Source organism: Pseudochaenichthys georgianus, chromosome 10 (assembly GCF_902827115.2).
Source record: "Pseudochaenichthys georgianus chromosome 10, fPseGeo1.2, whole genome shotgun sequence".
NCBI lineage: Eukaryota > Metazoa > Chordata > Actinopteri > Perciformes > Channichthyidae > Pseudochaenichthys > Pseudochaenichthys georgianus.
Genome location: NC_047512.1, coordinates 10,248,455 through 10,268,826, shown reverse-complemented (window position 1 = coordinate 10,268,826; position 20,372 = coordinate 10,248,455). Strand labels below are relative to the sequence as shown.

General features: G+C 40.2%; 1 protein-coding gene across 1 annotated transcript; it reads left to right on the top strand.

Moving 5' to 3' along the window:
- The first annotated feature begins 3,640 nt into the window (after nucleotides 1–3,640).
- LOC117454405 (piggyBac transposable element-derived protein 4-like) lies at nucleotides 3,641–5,742 on the top strand. The gene is made up of 2 exons (XM_034093630.2): nucleotides 3,641–5,411; nucleotides 5,607–5,742. The coding sequence occupies exons 1-2, from the start codon at nucleotides 3,836–3,838 to the stop codon at nucleotides 5,660–5,662; spliced, it is 1,632 nt and encodes a 543-aa protein (XP_033949521.2). The 5' UTR covers nucleotides 3,641–3,835; the 3' UTR covers nucleotides 5,663–5,742.
- Nucleotides 5,743–20,372: the final 14,630 nt, after the last annotated feature.

Here is a 20,372-nt window from a genome sequence, read left to right as displayed (position 1 = left end):
TCTCATACAATACAAATGGGGGGTGTGTGTGTGTGTGTGTGTGTGTGTGTGTGTGTGTGTGTGTGTGTGTGTGTGTGTGTGTGTGTGTGTGTGTGTGTGTGTGTGTGTGTGTGTGTGTGTGTGTGTGTGTGTGTGTGTGTGTGTGTGTGTGTGTGTGTGTGTGTGTGTGTGTTGGATCGTTGGAGCTATGTGCAACTCAAGGCATATGCTCGAACGGGAGCTGCCTGGAAGCTGCGATCATGTTGCCCGCATTAACACTAGCTGAGTGTGCTGACTTCTCCTACAATGTCCCGCTGTCTGCTTCCTGCATCAAGTCAAGTGCTCGGCGCAGTTGTGGCGAAATGTCGCTCCTCTGTTTTCATTTAAACAGCTCCTTATATCCGTTAGCGCAGCTAGCTAGCACCAGATGCTAACAACAACAATGCACGTAAGGTCTCTCTGTCGCTCGCTCGGGCCACACAAACACACACCCTCCCGGTCCTCCCAATGGCCAGTCGGTGCCTGCCGGTGAGCGTGGAAGTGTGGTCTGCTGCAAGCGGGCAGCAGGAGCGGGGCTGTCAGCATCAGCTTGTAGATGATATTTTAAACTCGATGCGCTCTGAAACTACGGGGCGGCCGAGGAAAAAAATACACATGCGTTAATCGCGTTAAAATAATCGCGTTAACGCGTTATTAACGCGTTAACTTGACAGCCCTAGTTAAAATATGTGCATATTTAATGAGATAATGGATAATTTGCATATTTAAACATGCTATTTCAGAAAACTTGTAATACAAAAAACAATTGCCTTATTGTAAGTAATTAACTGGAGAAATGTCTAGCTGATACCTTTAAGTTAAAAAAAAGTACCCTATTCACCTGGGGTGTCTCGCCTTAAATCAGCATGTTTTTTATTCTTTCAGTTGACTGTACATGCAAATAGACTAAATTATAAATATTATATTGGAAGGAATAAAGCTCAGACTTCCCATCGACACCGAGTAGGCTACCCGCTGAGTGTTTGTTCCCACATGTGCCCTGAGCTAGTTTTCTCCTTTAGTGCAGGCCCGGACTGGCCATCGGGAGGACCGGGAGGTTTCCCGATGGCCTGGCCTGTTAAGTGGCCTGCTGGCCTGAGGATTTTTTTTTAATGTATATATTGTGAACGCAACGCTGCGCAAATGTGGGTCTGACTCTGCCTCACAGAGGGTGACTGGCTGTCTACATGATGTGGCCTGCCGACATGGCCACTTTCATACAGATCATACTAATGCCCTTGATTGGTCTCTTTGTGTCATTCAAGCTCGGGAGGGTGTGTGTTATGTGTGGCGCGAGCGAGTGAGATAAAGCGCGCGCACCGGTTACGTATTGTTGTTGTTAGCATCTGGTGCTAGCTGCGCTAACGGATATCAGGAGCTTTTTCAACAACAAGGTGGTTGGAGAGTCCTCTCCTGTCAGACTGAGAGACTGATAACTACAGCTCAGGTGAGGTAAAGGACTCTCTGAGTGTTTAGATAGTTAACTTAGTCTAAGTTATCTCTGTGGGTCTCAAACGGTTTGGTCACCATTTATGTAAACACATATTTCCATTTGAGGGGGGAGTGATTAGTAAAATATGCATGAATAATAAAAAAAAAACGTTAACTAGGTGAAAAAAGGCAAGATAAACTATTAAAACTTGTTGAGAGCTAAAACTAGTCTTTGCTGCTGCCTCAAAGAGGAGCAGGGGCAGAGGAGGGAGACAGGAGAGGCTGATTCAGGAGCACATACACACTCACAACTATAAATGAACCAAAAACAAATAAATAAACAAGTTTCAATGTTTTTTCATATTGGATATGGTATGTTATTGGTTATGGCCATGTTTTTATGATTTTATGATTATTTAAATGTATACAGTTATGTTTCATATGGGTGTAGTCTCTTTATTTCCCCCTCAAAGTGCACCAGATTGATGCATTTAAGTCCAACATTTAAAACAAAAATCTTACCGGGGGGGCTTCCCTCCGGACCCCCCTATAGGATTTGAGGTCCACTCCCACTTCAAATATGTTCACATAGGTTCCTAAATAGATTTGCACATTTTTTAAAATAGTAACCCATGTCCATATGTTTATTTTTGGGTAGTAGATTTAGAGGGCTATCACTACGGGCAGCAACGCTGTAAAAATTGACAAATAAATCCAGCAAAATGGCACAAAAAACTGGTAGTGGCCTGGCTGGGTGTATAATTCCCGGCCTGACTTATTGTCCCAGTCCGGCCCTGCTTTAGTGTCATATCATTTTGTGAATAAACGAACTGCTTCTGAACTACACATGAATATGAATTGCCTGAACCACATGTTAAAAAAAACGGGTGCTGTATTGTTTCTGAGAAAAGTGCAGCCTCATGCTGAACTTCCATATGGTTGCACTTTAACAAAACTTGCAGAGGTTTAGCCTCAGAGTAAAATTCTAAATGACTGTAACCAAGAACAACTAGCTTCCTGGCAGACTGGCTATGGGGGGAGAAATGGATACTTCATTTGCCTCCAAATTTAACTCGAACCCACTCAGCTATCATGGCTGTCGATGTCAGGCAGCCAGTAGCATGGCTGTTCACCTTGAGGGGTCCCTGGGAGATTGGCTTCTCTGGAGCTAACTGATATGGACTGGAGCCCAATTTCCTTTTGGCTAATTAGCTTGGCTACAATACCAGTAGCAGTCCTTATCAGCCCCCAAGCCTTCTGCTCTCTGTCTGTCTATTTCCTTTTTTTCTCTGTAGGTTTGCAGCACAGTCAGATAGCTTTCCGCAAAAGCTCAAGTGACAGACTTCTACTTGCATGTAGCAAAGGTTATGGATGTTCTCAGAGCATTACACGCATGAACTCATCATGTCTGTCGCAATTTTCACTAAGGCATATTAAGTGAAATCCTTTTTCATTAAATATAAAGCTTCAAGCTCAATTCACTCCCTGGAGGTTTACTGTGTAAATACCATTTGAGAAGAAAAAATGAATGATCTGTCAATTCTGGGCTGATTAGGTTTGTAGATTAACCTGGGTTTGCTTTGATACGGATATTGTGTTTTACATAAATACATGTAACTATTGAAGAATGAGAGGAACAGTTTTATATTTTGAGAAGTATGCTTGTTTGCTTTCTTGTTAACCCTCCTGTTTTCAGGGTCAAATTGACCCGTTTGAAAATCTACGAAAAATACTTTCAAGTATTTTTTTTGTATGAAACTTCTTCTACTTACCTTAATTAGTGTAATAAACAAGTAAAATGAAAATGGTTCATGTCATGCATTTGGAACCCCCCCCTACATGTCTATATCACAGAGATGGTATTCGGGTCAATCTGACCCGGCAGTGAAAGTGGAGGCTAAAAGGGGTCAGAAATACACACACACACACACACACACACACACACACACACACACACACACACACACACACACACACACACACACACACACACACACACACACACACACACACACACACACACACACACACACACACACACACACACACACACACACACACACACACACACACACACACACACACACACACAGAGAGAGAGAGGCTGGAAGGGGTCAGAGGGTTCAAATGCGATATACAGAATATATATATCGTAATTTTCCATAGACAGACAGACACCCTGCACCTGGCAGTGAAAGTGGAGGCTAGAAGGGGTCAGAGGGTTCAAAAGTGATACATTGTTATTTTTTACTCTCACACAAACACACAAATACACACACAAATACACACCGCACCTGTTAGTGAAAGTGGGGGTCAGAGGGTTCAAGTCTCAAATGTGTAATGGGTAAGCTCCTCCCACACTGGGATACATTATACTCTGCACTTAATGTACAGTATACTCACAATACTATCAGACAAAATGAGCAACGCAAGTGAAGAGAGGACAGCCCTGGGCTATATGGAATACATCCTTGAGGAGGATCACGACAGCGAGATAGAGGAGAACGTTTCCGAGGATGAAGACTACCTTGAGGTAAACGATGAAGATGAAGATTCTGATTATGATCAATCAGATGAGGAAATTGATATTCGCCCAGATGAGACATTCATGTCCAAAAATGGTGAAATTCAGTGGTCCTCATCCCCTAATGGACGCCAGGCAACACTATCGGCAGCAAACATAATGAAGGCAGTGCCAGGGCCCACCAGGATGGCAGTCTCTCGTGTCTCAGACATCAAGTCTGCTTTTGAGCTGGTCATTTCAAACACAGTGCTGAAGATCGGTCTGGATATGACCCATCTGGAAGGGAGACGTGTGTATGGGGAGGAGTGGAAGGAGCTGGACGAAATACATTTACATGCGTATTTGGATCTCCTCATCCTGGCTGGGGTCTACAAATCCAAGGATGAATCGACAGCCAGCCTGTGGGACGCAGACACAGGCAGGAATATATTTCGAGCCACAATGTCTCTGGGGACTTTCCACATTTTCTCAAGAGTGATCCGATTTGATAATCGTGACACAAGAGCTGGCAGACGTGAGAGAGACAAGCTGGCAGCTATCAGGACAGTGTGGGACAAGTGGGTAGAGCGGCTTCCACTTCTCTACAGCCCAGGACCTAATGTCACAGTGGATGAAAGGCTGGTGGCATTCAGAGGTCGTTGCCTGTTCAAGCAATACATGCCTTCGAAACCGGCAAAATATGGCTTGAAGATATGGGCAGCATGTGATGCAAACTCCAGCTATGCATTAAACCTGCAGGTTTACACTGGAAAGCCAGTTGGAGGAGCCCCAGAGAGGAATCAGGGCATGAGGGTTGTGCTCGACATGGCACAGGGTCTCAGGGGTCACAACATAACTTGTGACAATTTCTTCACGTCCTACAGCCTGGGTCAGGAGCTCCTGAAGAGAAAGCTAACAATGGTTGGAACTGTACGAAAGAACAGAACGGAACTCCCTGCCGAAATGCTGGTGATCAAGAACAGGGTCCCTCAATCCTCCAAGTTTGTGTTCACAGACACCACAACCCTTGTGTCCTACTGCCCCAAAAAGGGAAACAATGTGTTGCTCATGAGCACTCTCCATAAGAATGCTGAAATCAGCACCAGAGAGGATCATAAGCCGAACCTCATCCTGGACTACAATGCCACCAAAGGGGGGGTGGACAACCTGGACAAAGTCACAGGGACCTACAGCACCAAAAGGATGACGGCACGCTGGCCTTTAGTAATGTTCTATAACCTGATCGATATATCGGCCTACAACGCATTTGTTATCTTCACGGAGATCTCCCCTGAGTGGAACAAGTCCAAGCTGTACAGGAGGCGCCTGTTCCTTGAGGAGCTGGGGAAGGCACTTGTCGTCCCTCATATTAAAAGGAGGCAGCACATGCCAAGGACCCCAGCCGCTGCTGCAACAGTGAGGGAGATCCAGGAGAGGGCTACACCAACTACTCCTATGCGTGAGGTAAGTGTGTGTGCGTGTGTGTGTGTGAACACTAACATGGAAATGGATGAACGTTCTTTATTCATTGTGAGCAGTCCTTGTATTGGTAGCAATGAATACAATTGTTCCTACATCTCCATGTTAGTGGTTCTTACAATGCACTAACATCAGCAAAAACATAGTAAAATAATCCTCATCCTCATCTTTCTAGGTTGCCGCTGGGGGAAAGAGGAAGAGGAAAAGGTGCCAGGTGTGCAAGCCGTCTGATGACACCAAGACCAGCACGACATGTGTGCTTTGTGCAAAATACATTTGCGTAAAGCACACATTGACAACATGTCCCTCCTGTGCTGTGTAGACACCACACACACACACACACACACACACACACACACACACACACACACACACACACACACACACACACTTAATTGCTGTTACAATAAAATACTTTCAATACAAATCCTTTTGACTCATTTGGCTTGATTCTAAGTGAACGGGTCAATTTGACCCTGAACAGAAGAGGTGTCTCGTCTCTATTTATCAACATCAACCAATTGTAAAAAAAGTTGGAACATTTTAAAATTAATTTAAAACATGTTATGTTATGCAAAACTAATGTATTTTATATCAAGGTTTTTCCAATGTAAAAAAGAAAATAGAAAAATGTGTTTGAATGTATATTTTTGAGAAAAACGAGTGACTTATTCTAATGGAATCATGATCTGTGAGGGGTGAATAACACAATTGCACTAAATATTGCTTTCATTGATAGTAATACAAGGTACAAACTATGTAAACAAAATAATCTGGATTTTGGGGCTTCTGACCATTTTTGGATAATTAAACATGCACTGGGTCAAATTGACCCACGAATATTATTGCTGTTACAAAAAACGAATATAACAGGAGGGTTAACAGATGAGATGACCAAGACCACTGTCATGTATGTCAGTTAAATATGAAGCTAAAACCATTAGCAGGTTAGCTTATTTTAGCAGATTGGAGTCAGAGGGGAAATTATAGCTTGGCTCTGCATCAAGGTAACAAAATGGGGTCTCGTTGTCACCATGAGTTTGCCAAGCAACCATCAGAAACTCCAGAAAGTCACTGCGGCTGGCCAACAAAAAGTTAGGCACAAAAACTCCAGATCACCAATTTATTTTAAAGTACGGATAATGCAGTTAACACCTTACATATAACACATTCATTACCATATACATTTGTTAACTAGTGAGCTCACAAGAAGCTTTTAGGTGGAGTTTTCTTCAACAGAGCTGAGAAGTTATTCCCTTGTTTCCTGCAGACAGAATGAGAAAATGAGTATGAAACTGTCAAAATCAAAATAATGTATTTCTGTGTCAGAGGATAACATCATAGATTGCCTATATTTGAAGGTGATGTACCCCTTTGTATCTCACATTGAAACAAGGTTTATATATAAAGTGCAACCTCTGATTAGCTTTGAGAGTCCCTTTAGATGTATTGTTCAGTGTCTCATTTCGCTTTCTCCTGAACGCTTGCCATCTTAATTCACTGTGGACTTAAATGCGTCAACTCAGCAAAAACACTTATTGTTTGAATCTTTTTCTTTTTGCAGGATATTTCACAAAACCGTATTCATGTAATCCTCAGAAATGGCACAGGCCCAGCATGCAGCCATTCAAAATGCACCAGTGCCCTCAAATGCCTGCTCAGCCCCAGAACACAGACAATAAGGGCCTCAGGGTAATTTCACACTCCGTTATGATTTTGTTCAGGTTTTGAATAGAAGTTTTAGTTGATTTCCGGAGAAAGAAAGAAAGAAAGCATACCGGTGTTGCTTGAAATGAAAGTCTAGCTGCGATTCTGAAAAGGTATCGCAGCTTTTTTTCGCAACAGGTGGCGACCTGTTAGATAAATGTGCATGCATATTAAGAAGAGAAATTAAGGTTATGATGGTTGTGCTTTAGTATTAGCACTGGAGCTTGGGATAAAAAGCCAGAAAACAATTGAATTATTGCAATAAGCGCCGCTAACTGTGCTGAATGTTTCATGACGGCAAAATAAATGGAAAAAAGGCATTTGAAGGAAAGCACAGACCCGCTAATATCTCCTTAATGATTTTCTTTGGAATATTTGGCTGCAGGGCATTGTAGGGTGACACTGACACATGTACACAATACTGGCAGACTAAAAGAAGCATAAAGTCATATAATAGCTTCCATGACCATTAAACTTTAATAGGCACATATAACTAATGCAGTTAAACCTGCGGCAGGTTTCCTACACCACCAGACTCACAGATTACATTTCTAAACTTGATTGATTTGCACAGGCATGACCAATGGCTCTAATGTGATAATGCATCACAGGTCAGATTACTGTGATGGTGGTTGGGAGAATGACTGTGGTCACAATGACATGACTAGCTTGCAGCATGCTTGGCAAATAACACAGAATCACCGCCAAGCGAAGCGATGTCGAGGCAACCTAATTAGGCTGAAGCTGGACAGGTGCCAGGAGTTGAATGATTGGTTCTTCCCTTCCCCTCTCACTGTAGTGATGTTTATATTTTACCAGTGGAAAACTAAGGACTTAAAGCAGCTCTTAATAGAGATTGTCTGTTTTGTTCAATAAAGGGAAAGACGGTTACTAACTCTCTTTAATGACACTAACACATCCCGGCGGTGATAATAGCTGAAATGATTCTAACATAGCATAACACTTTATTTAACTAGGCTACCATTTGTATTTTTAAGCACCAATTATATGTACATTTTAAGAAACACACAATACTACATTTCTAGTGTGGTTGAAGTATGACCATTGGCTCAATTTGTCCAACTGGGAAAATAACACGAGTGGCTAGATACATTCAATGAAACTCATCAACAGTTTAGCCAGATAAACTTGTAAGGACATTAATGTTAAAGGTCCCCTATTATACTGTTTTTCATCAATATATTACAGGTCTCAGATATACAAAGATGTCTGTGAAGTGTTTGGCTCCAAACACCAAACAGATCATTGCAGCATCCCATAATCCCCTCTGTTACTTTAGATGAAAATAAGGAGCCCCTCCCCACGCCCCTCTGAGAGACATTTGGTTAAAAAGAACACCATGGTGCTCTAGGAGGAGATTCAGGTGATTAAGGGGAGGGGGCTTACCTTGGTTGGTGATTGGCTAATTATCACACAAGCCAAAAACACGTTATGACATCATAAAGTGGCCAAAATCTGATCAACTCATTTTCAGACAGGTTTTTATATAAATGGATCAGGACAAAAAGAGAGAGCTGAATCTTTTTTCCTGAAACTTTCAGAATCTCTTTCCACAGAGGGGACACATGTTTATGTATAAAAGACTTTAAAAAGTGGATTTTACATAATAGGTCCCCTTTAATGAATACTGCGAGTGCACACAACTTCAGCCATTAGTCGAGGTTGAGCCATGAAATCAGTGTGTCAAATATTGATGGTATTTTATTTATATTGTAATATTCTAAGATACCTAGCAACAACAGGCAAAGGGACTGCACATCAAAACTAGGCTTTACGCTAAATTATGACATATCTACATGCTGAATAAAGATATAAATAAAACCACAATAAAGCAACAGCAAAACTATATATGAAACAAATCAAATGGTGTTACTATAAAAGGAGGCAGTGGAAAATAAGCTTCACATGAGGGAGATATTTTTAAAAGGAGAGACTATTCTGATTTGGCAGGAGCCTGAGATGTTGAGGCAGGGAGCCTCAAAAGCGACTGAGATATGGTGATTTAAAATAGGCCTGGATAAACGGTTCACTGTGTCATGAGTCAAAACAGAGGTAATGGTTTTGGGGAGATAGCAGGAACCTCCACATGTGTCGCACTCTCCCAATGAAACTCCCCACTGTCAGGTGAAAAGCCGCAGCTGCCATTAGAGTCCACATGCATTAGAGGAGGCAGAGCATCCTGCCAACACTTACAGAGGCTGCCAATGACAGGACCCAGCTTTACACTGGGAACCTGCAACACATCTTCATCATTCAGTTGGAAAGGTTCCTGTAAATGACACCAACGATTGTTTGGTGGCAATGTTGAAAGAAGTACACAGATGTAGAAGTATAAATAGGTTTAAAGATTCTCCAATACAAGTAAAAGTCCTGAATTTATCAGGTTTCTTAAGTAATAGTGTAACGAGGTGTTAAGGCTTCAATGATACTTCTGTGTAACAAAAACTCAGGAACTTCGTACTTTTTGGAGCGTTCCAGATAGCGCCTCCGTTTATTATTGTCGAGACACACCATGTTCTCCTCCACCACACCAGGACAGACTGCGCATGCTCACAACACATGACCTCTCAACCCAATGCTTACAATAGTACAATAATATAGGAGCAACATGTTCTTAAAGTATCAAAATACCTGGTATGGCTATTTCACATTATTATATGTAAGGGATAATGTGCAACGAGGCGGTCATTGTGGGTAAAAGAACACCCGACAGGCTGATCAGAGAGCCCGACGTGAAGCGGAGGGCTCTTGATCAGCTTGAAGGCCTTGATGACCAAGACGAGTGCACATTATCCCGCTTATTACACGGCCATACTAAACAAACTATACAACAGAGTGTTATGAATGAGAACTAAGGAATCGACTCCCAATATTAATTGAAATTATTTTATTGACTTAAAAATGATCGTATTTCTTCCGCTAAGAAAAAAAAAACTCCGTTCCACGGCACACAAATGGCTGGAACTGCGACAACAATAACAACTTTACGACTGTTCACAGTTTCTGATCCACTAACAAGTCCTTAAACTCTGACGTCCAGCGCTCCATCTTTTACCCTCTTTTAATTTCTCTTTCTTGATCCTCCTTAGCAACAGTCAATAAGTCCTTGACAGCGATCTGTACTACTGTATTAACAACGTGTCACGTGTTCTGAATTGACCAATCAGAATTGCGTATTCAACGAAGCCATGTAATAATGAAAAATATGATATACTGTAATTATATACATGCAAGAGCATGTAATGTTGTAGTTTGTCAAAGTGAAACACATTTTGGACACTTAAACTGGGTAGATAAGTATTAAAGTACTGCATCCATATGTCTATGTATATGTAACAATGACATTTAAATAAATGTAAGCGATTGAAAAGTGCGAGATTTCCCCTCTGCAATGCAAGGGAGTAGAAGTATAGTAGCAATACATGGACATACTGAAATGAAGTACAATTCATGTGAAAGTTGAGAATGAGGCAAAGATGTCAAATGAAGCTGAATATCAACACAATAATCGTCAGACTGTTAAGAAATAACGATCTGGTGTCTGTGATTATGCCACGGACAGATGTTGCAGAAGTTAGCTTGCCCCCAAGAGTTCAATTTTAAGGAGTTTTTCACTTACTAGCTGATGGGGAAACCTTATCAGACATCAGATAAAAAGAGGAAAGTTTCACACGGTTCAGAATCTTAATCACAAACTGGGTGTTGTTGTATTTTCTCCCTCAAGATGTTGAACACTTCCTTTGGATACATTCCATGAACGGCAGCTGTTAGCCTTGTCAGGAAACAGCCGACCTGGGTAATAATCTGCAAATGTGCCAGATTCTAATTATTTTTTATAAGTTAATAATAATAACATCAAATAATGTTCTCTTGCATAAATCATGCATCAAATGAATCTTCCAATAACATGATGAATTGAAACGTTTTTGTGCACATAATCTTTTGCCAACAAAGATGAGAATATTTAAACAGGTGCAAATAGCTTGTTTACTATAGTCACGCGGGTGCAAACACATTGTTGACTATAGTCACCCGGTTACAAATCGTTTTGTTCACTATAGTCAACCGGGTGCAAATAGCATATTACTCTTAACTCTAAACCATATTATTTAAATACATTACCTATAGTTAGTGCCGTCGTTTTTTCTCAAGGAAAGCAGGACATGAAGGCATCAGTATGATTATTTATCTATTTGAGCAATTCTACCTCCTTTGTCTATACGATTAGGGCATGTTTCTATTTTTGTGCTGTGTTGAATGTTGACGGAGGGTTTTTCTTGAGTTAACATTTAGACTACAGACTAGTCCTTTCATAAAAACTATCACTGGTCTCTTTATTTCCTTGCTCTCCCATTTTACCTTTTTTTGCTTGTGCAATTTCTACCTCATCCTCTCCCAGTATGGTAATGGTTTTCAAAGGAGGCAGAAAGGGCAGAAACAATGTTTTAGCCGTAATGGTTTCATTGGAAAATAAGTGAGGAGGGGTCAGGGGAAGATTTACTGGAAATGGAAGTGTAATATCATCAGAAAGCAAAAGAGTCTAATGGGCCCTACATCTCCTCCAAAAGGCATTGAAAGGAAGAGATCCTCTCTGGTTCAGCAACTGTAAAGAAGCTCTTTATTCTGCAGTTTAAATACTGGCTCCATTTATCTCTCATGCAACATTGCTCTTTTTGTGGAGCGAAAAAGAACTCATGGATCAAGAAAGTCCTCTGTTCTGTAGATTCATTTACATTCACATACAGATACTGTTAGATAGTGGATTTGAGGAGATGTTAAACAGCACCACATGCTGTCTAAGTAGAGGTTTGGCTCTCAGGAGCTTGTTTGTAAAACCATTTGATTAATTGCGGTTTCTCTTTACAACTTGAGTTTCATTTATTTAGACGTTAAATTGCATTGTTTTACTTTTCTTTATTGCTTGTACTGGCAATAACTCGCTTGGAAGGAACCCAGCATTTACTGTAATTAAATTCTGCTTTCTCATTCTATTGGTTAATCTGTCGAATCTCATGTTTATTAACATCTACAGAGCGTTTGTCAGAGTTACATTTAAACATGGAATAACCGGATCAGACACAAGAACTGTGTAGCCACATTCTGTTATGTTAATAGAAGATGTGTTGAACTGATTATTTAATGTGTGCAGAAACAAGAACATGTCGTTTATCTTACTGAAAACACATGTCCTTTTGGTAGAGCGAAAGCAATTTATGAAGAAAAAGTCCTTCAAATAGCCAAAGTTCAAAAAACCTTGCACAGAAAAAAGGAATTGAAGTGGTGACCTTTTCCTCACAAGTCTTTTTAAAGATGAATACAAAAAAAGAAGCGTTTTTTTATCCCCATTTTTTGTTAAGCTGTCGAACACCCAAACTTCCTCCTATGTCACTTCTTCTTCTTTTGTTTAAAGGGGACCCATCATGCAAAATGCACTTTTGTACGTCTTTTATACATGAATATGTGTCCCTGGTGTGTCAGGGAACTCACCAAGTGTCAGAAAACACAACCCTCTCTCTTTTCCTCCAAACCCAAATCTCTCAAAACGGGGCTGCAATGGAGCTGATTATTATTTGAATTTTTCTGACATCAGAAAAGGGGTGCTCCGCCTACTGTATATGAGCAACTCTCCACCTATCAGGGGAATAAGAGACCGCTCGAAAGCGCTGGAGATGCTGTAGTACATATGCCAGGCCTCTAAGTGGTGCTGTAGTCACAGAATCAGCCCTTGCTAAAACAGGGCTGGAAAAGAGCAAATAGAGCGAAATGAGGCATACAATGCATGATCTGTTTGGTATTTTGAAAAAGACATGTTTTATATAGGTATGGCCCTACAATATATGTTTTAAATATAGCATGATAGGTCCACTTTAAATAAAATCAAAATTATTTTGCCAACTTGTGATTATTTATTTACCAATAAGCTATTACAAACTTTATGCCGGAGAAAAACAGCTATTGAATCAGACAGACATGTAAAACATGAAGTATACCTAGTAGACCTTTGCCACAGTGCATTTATGGAAGGTGAACAACTTCAAGAGTCACGGACCCATGCACCTGTCATTTCAATCCTGTGTGTCCTCTCATGAGTTGTACCTTTCAGTAAGTCATGAGGTCGGCCCCCCCCTCGGGACGGACGGATGACCTGCTGCTTAGAGGCCAGCTTGTAACTGAAAGGCCAAGCGACTGCGCCCCTGCATCAATCTGTGCCTCTGTGTCAAAGAGGACTTGAGTTAGACAGTGAAGTATTACTTTCTCCTGGGGCATGGCATCTTGCTGACCGTGCACTGTTCCCTCTGCGCTTTTTAATCCGTGTCCTGTGTTCATTTTCATTACAAGGGTTAAAAAAGTGCTTGCTTCATGTACCTATTAATTTTTTTTTTCTTCTGATAAGCACAATAACGCATGGAGTTGAATCTTGTTTTTCTGTATCCTCGTCTTCTCTGTATACATTTGTACTTGTTCATTTGTAGAAGTGAATCAATTATTGACCACAGTGGACTTGTACTAATCCATCTTCCACCCGGATACATTTGTCATAGAATAGACTCACTTCACCTCTTTTTTAGATTCTTATTTAATTCTAAAAACATTTCAAAGAGTTTTTTTACTTCTTTCCATCCTGCATTGTAAAAAAGCTTGTGATGCGTTATGCAAAAATAAATTGGGCAGAACCCACAAAACAAAAAGTGTTTTATATTTGTATGTGAACAAGGTCTTATTGTTTCCACTGTTATCTCTAATATCTGAAGTTGTGAGGAGTTCTCTCTAGCTTGTGTGTAAATGTTCCGCCAATGGGGCTACTTGTTTCCAGTAAGAAGTGAAGAAATGCTTGTGATTCTGTGAGTACACATACTATGGAACATTTTCTGTTTTAATGAGGGCTTTTACCACACTGGCAATTGTCCCAGTACCTGAGAGAAGCAATTCTGAAGTACAGTAAGTGTTTTGTGTTAAAGTGAAAAAACAAATCTTCGGATTGTAGAAAATAAGTGTGCTCGAAGTGACTTGTATCAGCTGTGACCACAGTGTAATACCCCCGAAGTGCACAGAAGATACAGCACTTAGTGGGTTCTCTTTGCCTCGGGTACAGTGTCAGAATTAAGGCATAGCACAGTATCTTCCAAGGCCAACACGAGCAGACACTTCTTCGCCTGCCATGATAAACTCTTGAATGGTCTTTCATGCTTTCATAGCACCGTAAGGTTCACCTCCCAGAATGCCTGAGGAGGAAGGATAGCGTTTCATGTGAATAGCTAAGAGTTCAACTGTATGCCAAGTAAAATATCAAAAGACTTCGAACCGGAGCACGTGCAGTCCCCTCTGATATCGACTCGAAAGTTCTGGGGTCAAAAATGCAAGTTTATGTGTGAAACTCTTTTTAGAAAGTTGATGGTAATATGACATTGCTAGTTCTCTGTAATAGTGTTTTTTTTTTTTAACCAAAAACAGCCACAGCTCCTATGAAAACTCTAAAACAAAAACAATATTTTTTGCTATTGGACAGTTTATTTTTATTTTTTTTATTGTGTCCTCTAAACAAGTTTACTGATGTAACATATCCATAGAAACAGCTGACACAGTTCCACAGTACAGCATTAAATACAAAACATTCGCCTTTACAAATTACATTCAGGGTGCATAAATGGATATTGTTTCTGATTGATGACAATGTGCCCTATGATATAATAAAGCTCATTTGGGTGTGAAACACTACACATCATTTCTATGACTCCACAAATCCTATCTACTGCTTCAGTGAGCCCCAGTGCCAATGGAGCAGCTCGGGGTTTTTCCCTCCTCATCACATCACAAATTACAGCCTTGGTTCAACTGAAGCTTCAGGATTCAATTGCTTAAGCTCAGGAAAAACATAGACATTCTGCTCGAGGGTGGATTTCGGGGATCAGATTTCTGTTCTTCAAATATACAGAGAGCACTGAGTTTCGGGACCACCTGCTCTTGCCATGACATAGACTGATAAGGTGAAGGTTGTGATCTTTAATTGATTTCACTCCCATTTCAGTCATGATTCGGGAGATGTAGATGGAATCACTTTTAAGCCTTGTGACATGGTGGAAAAGGTGAGCAAGATGTGTTAATAGTAAGTGTACTCAGGGAATGTGAAATCAAATGATTAGAGCTGCATGGGAGAAAACAGCTCATGGAAATGATCCTCAATGTTTATGTTGGATTATTCTCTGGATTGCTGCTGCTGTCTATCTCTGATTCATTTTTTCTATGGAGAATGTTAGACTGGAATAGAAATGTGCACAGCCATAAGACCTCAATGTGTGCTGCATGGACAATTCTACTAGAATAACAACTCAGTGGTGTATCAGCACAGTGGAATCAGCTTCTTTTAGAAGCTTTATTCACATTGTTTCAACTAAAAAGGTCTCTTTCAGAGGACATGGGTCATCTTTGTTCGAGGATAAAATGACTAACAAAAGCTAAAGGGCGCCCTGATGTCAGTGTGTGGGTTCCTCTCTTGTATTCATGCTATGCAGAAGGTCAAACAGCATTCATCAGGCATGAATTATACATAAAACTACCTACAGAGAACCAACAAATAAATTGTTCATCAAACTAAAAACACTAAAACTACAAGACCTGGTTGACTATAAAACTATTCAAATTATGTTCAAAGCCGCAAATCAACAATTACCTCATAATATCCAGGGACTTTTCACACAGAGAGAAAGCATACACATGTTGAGAGGAAACTGCATTTTCAAAAAACCACCCGTACGAACAAATGCCAAACTTCATTGCATCTCATCAAAAGGTGTTAGTCTGTGGAATAACTGTAACGATGCACTGAAATATTGTACAAGTCTATCTAAAATGAAAGTATTATTTAGGAGTCTAATCATTAATGGTTATGAACAGGACCTGTAAAATCTCATTTGTTGTTATTTCTTGTAATTGTAAAAAGTAATTTCTTTCTGATTGTTTTGTAAAAAAAAAAGAAAAGATTAACAAGACAAACATGATGACGATGACCTAATGTTTTATAAGAAAAATATATGTTAGAGGGGGTAGGACCAGAAAAGTTTTTTAAGCTTCTTCTTGCCCCTGTTGAACATGAACAGAGACTATCTGAAAAATATTATTATTATTGTTTTTTTTTTTTGTTTTTTTGTTTTTGGTTTTTTTTGGTACTTTGTTATAATTATTAATCTGAGTGAAAAGAAAAAAAAAAAAAAAAGAAAGGAGAATATATATATATTATTGTTATATATTTGTTTTGATTCTGACATGTTCAATAAATTGACTAACTAACATGTAAATACATCCCACGCGTTTATATGGATTGTTTTTTTCAGATCTAAATTTAAAATGGTGTATTCCAGCACAGTTGTTTATCACTTCCTTGAAAAATATGATTGCTTAACCTGAAGTGAACATGAGTAGCCAGTTAACTATTCATATTACAATAGATACTGAAGGGCGTAATTAAAGGGGCCCTATTATGCTAATTTGCAGGTTCATATTTGTATTTTGTGCCTCTATTGTGACATGTCTCCATGCTTTAATGTTCAAAAAGCTCTTTATTTGTCTCATATGGCGCATTCCACCACAGCCCAGCCCGTTTTTGGTTGCGTTTCCACTAGGCGTAGTTCTGGCTAGCGGGTATTTTTTCACAGTTTTTCTGGCTCTCCAAAATTGAGGTTCTTTCCGGGCCAACAACCAGGCTGAGTATGCTAAACTAGTGAGAGAATCGCTGGCAACTACTACAACATGAACATATTTTACTGTGACTTAATTGTAATTCAAAATGATGCCGAAGTAACAACATACTGATACCGGTTAGTAAAAAACATGAATTAATGCTTTGACAAGTCTGCAGACAGACGGCAGGCGAAAAAACTTTTAAAATGCGTGTTTTCTGAATGGAGATCGGCTAAGCTAACGCAATGCTCCAACCGTCCACACTCACAACAACGGCCTATACATACATAAATAAAGCAGCGACTGTATTCGCCATGACACAGACAGTCTGTGGTTTGTACTTGTTTAACTTGTGTCTAGTTTATGAACAGATATGAGGAGCTGTGAGCTCTGAGGGCTAACAGCTAACGGCTGATGTTGGTTTTGTGTTTCGCATTGAAGATGGCGTCACGGCTCCGCCTACACTGCGTTATTATAGATACTGCCCCATCTACTAAACTGTAATGGAAACGCAGCATAAAGTGAGCCTGGCCTAACAAGGTCTAACGAGGCTTAGCCATACCGTACTAAGCCGAGCGAGGCCCTGAGTGGAAAAGCGCCTAAAGCGTCTAAAACTAGAGCCCAGTCTGCTCTGATTGGTTAGCTGGCCGGCTCTGTTGTGATTGGTCAACAGCTTAGAGATGTCCCATCCCTTAGCCATCAGGTAGCGCTAGCCAATAGAAGAGGGAGTGTTATGTCAATATGTTACTATAGACAACAAATGAGTCCAATGGAGGCATTTCAGGCAGTGTGTGGGAGAGAATTTAGAGGATTCTCAAACTTTCAGCCATTGTTGACCACTGCTTTTTAAAGGATACATTAACAGTTCCACTTTGACTTTAGAATATAGTCTGCTTATTATAACTGTGCTTGGGTGTTTGACCTTCACTGCACAAACTGATGTATGCGTAGAGTTTGACACTTGAAGGCTGTTTTCACATTCATATGCTGGAAATAAAAAGCTGTGCTCATCATAAATCTGAGTGTAACTGGTGCATGCAAATGCATTTATGCGACATCACAACGATTTCAGAAGTCAACTGTCCTATATGCATCTGATCTCACACAAGTATAAGGAGGGAAACCTCCAGTAAACAATAGACTTCAATTCAAGAAAACGTTTTGTTTCCAGTGGATAAACTTGGTAAACGAACAATACATGCATAGTAACAGATTTATTTTAGGGAGACAAGTCCATTTTAGTGAACCTGTGTGTCAAAAAGACACATCATACACAAATAATAATTCAAAGCTGAGCTTTTGTATATGCAGGGAAGATTTAAGGTTCTCCAATCTCTATGAGAAAATTAGGCTACTACTGTTCCCAAAAAAAAAGAAAAAAGGATTTTGAAGCTGAATATATTACTTGTGGCTGAAACATTGTTTCTCAAACATCATTGTGCAGGTCAGAAAGAAAATATGTAAAAGCCTGTAGCAGCTTTAGTAGAAATTTCATCCGAGCCACATATCGACCATTGAGTCAGACTATCACTGAACAATAAATAAATAGAACAACAAACTTGACTAAGCTTGCATACAAAATAAACAGAAATGAGTGAAAAAGTAACAAGGAAGCTTTTCAGCTACATTTGAAATATCCTACTGTACCAAAAAAACTACAACTTAGTATGCAGCATGACATCTTTGTGGACTGCCTCATTATGCCTAATTCATCGCACAGACACAGTGCTTCATATTAAACACCCCAAAAAAATAGTCGTGGTTTCCGCTTGCAGAGAAACAGCATGAACAGACTCTTCATACACCAGATGCACCCTCAAGTGAGTAGGGACATAATCAGCAAGACGTCCCTCCCCACACACACTCTTTCAACTCCACCATCTGGCTGATGCTACAGGTGGTTCAGAAGGAAGTCAAATTATCTCACTTCTCCCCCCCAGGCTGTCCTTGTCCTCATCCGTCAGCGATCATTTTTTATTATCTGTCATTTCAACATCATTACAATAATGTCAAAATGGCTGATTGCAGGTTGTTTTTGGAAGTAAAATCACGATCACAAAAGACACCTAAACAAACTCTGCACAAGTAGACAGATATAAATGTTTGTTGTGAAAAGTCCTTTTGTATGGAGGACCACTTCTGTCAGAGACATAAGTAGCCTCTCCTGCTGTCCTGGCTGCATAGCAGGCGCTGCACTGCAGGACAACTATAAACAGCTGGATTCATGTTGTTTTGGCTTAGGACAATATTGCAGACGATGATGCAGTCTGAAATTCATAAACTTACATTCAAAAGTAAAGCCAACTGACGGCTCAACCGTAAAGTTGTGTGTATTTAACATGAAAAGTTAAATATCATGGCTATAATTAAAGAGGCCATATTATGTTTATTCGGGTTAAACCTTTCCTTTAGTGTGTTGTATACATTTGTGTTCATGTTTGCAAAGGAAAAATAAAGACCTTTTAGAACCTTAAAGAATTGAGACATTCCACAGTAGAGGTACAAATGTAAATATGAACCTGAAATGACTAACATATGTCCTCTCTAATATGCAACTATATGAATTATTAATAGTTTTTCACAATAATGGCAGACCATCTCACACAACATCTTTAAAAAAACAAAACAACAACAGTACATAGCAACCAATTGTTTAAACTGAGCACAGCAACACTATAGGTGAGCTTTCCTAACGGGGATATATAAAACTCTTCTGACTTGGGCAGGAGGGTGTGTGCTCTTATAAGACCCAATCAATCATGGCAAGACACTGAGTGAGAAATGTGGTTTTAAAGGCCTTTAGAACTTGTACTAAGTGTCCTTACCTTAACCACACAGGAGATGTCATGCATAAATACTGCAGGAGTATTTGGGTTTTGGGCATAACTATCAAATTACCAATATATATGCAGAGGAAGGGTTGACACGACAACATTTAGGACATGACAACAAGGTTTAAGACGCACAAACTCCATCGAAAAAACAGCTGGTTTAAAAATAGACTATAACAGGGGGACAGCTTTTGCGTGTGTTGAAGGAGACAAACAAATGACAAGATGAGGAACAATGCAGTCTTCTGTGTGATCCTTTTAAACTATGCAGTATATCATCCATAATGTGTTTACAAAAGGCTGGGACAGTGTTACACAACCACACAGTCCCACACACAAGATTAGATTGACTGGGGCTCAATAGTGTCACAGGGATTTCTTAAACTAAAGCAAAGTCTGAAGAGGAGGGAGGGGAGGACAGGGGGAGGACAGGGGGACAAAGAGGAAGAGATAGTGAGGGAGGGAAAAGAAAAGGCAATGAGTGCAAGAGAGAGCGAGAGATTCTGAATTGCTGCTTGCTACATTGTGAACGATATCTCTCTATTAGCATAAAATTACAATGGTGGATGGTTGCCTCTGCTTGAGGGATTGTCTGAGATCAGCTTAATCTTCAAGTGCCGGCAAATCCGATGACTCCTCCAAAGTTTAATCATGCCACCAGGGCAAGAGAAGACCTGATGAGTACCAAACGACCCACTGCGGTACCC

Excerpts from the sequence above, each read along its gene's own strand:
- LOC117454405 (XM_034093630.2), top strand. The coding sequence starts at position 3,836 with ATGTACAGTATACTCACAATACTATCAGACAAAATGAGCAACGCAAGT. Across the intron at positions 5,412-5,606 it reads TACACCAACTACTCCTATGC|GTTGCCGCTGGGGGAAAGAG; the intron begins GTGAGGTAAGTG and ends TCATCTTTCTAG.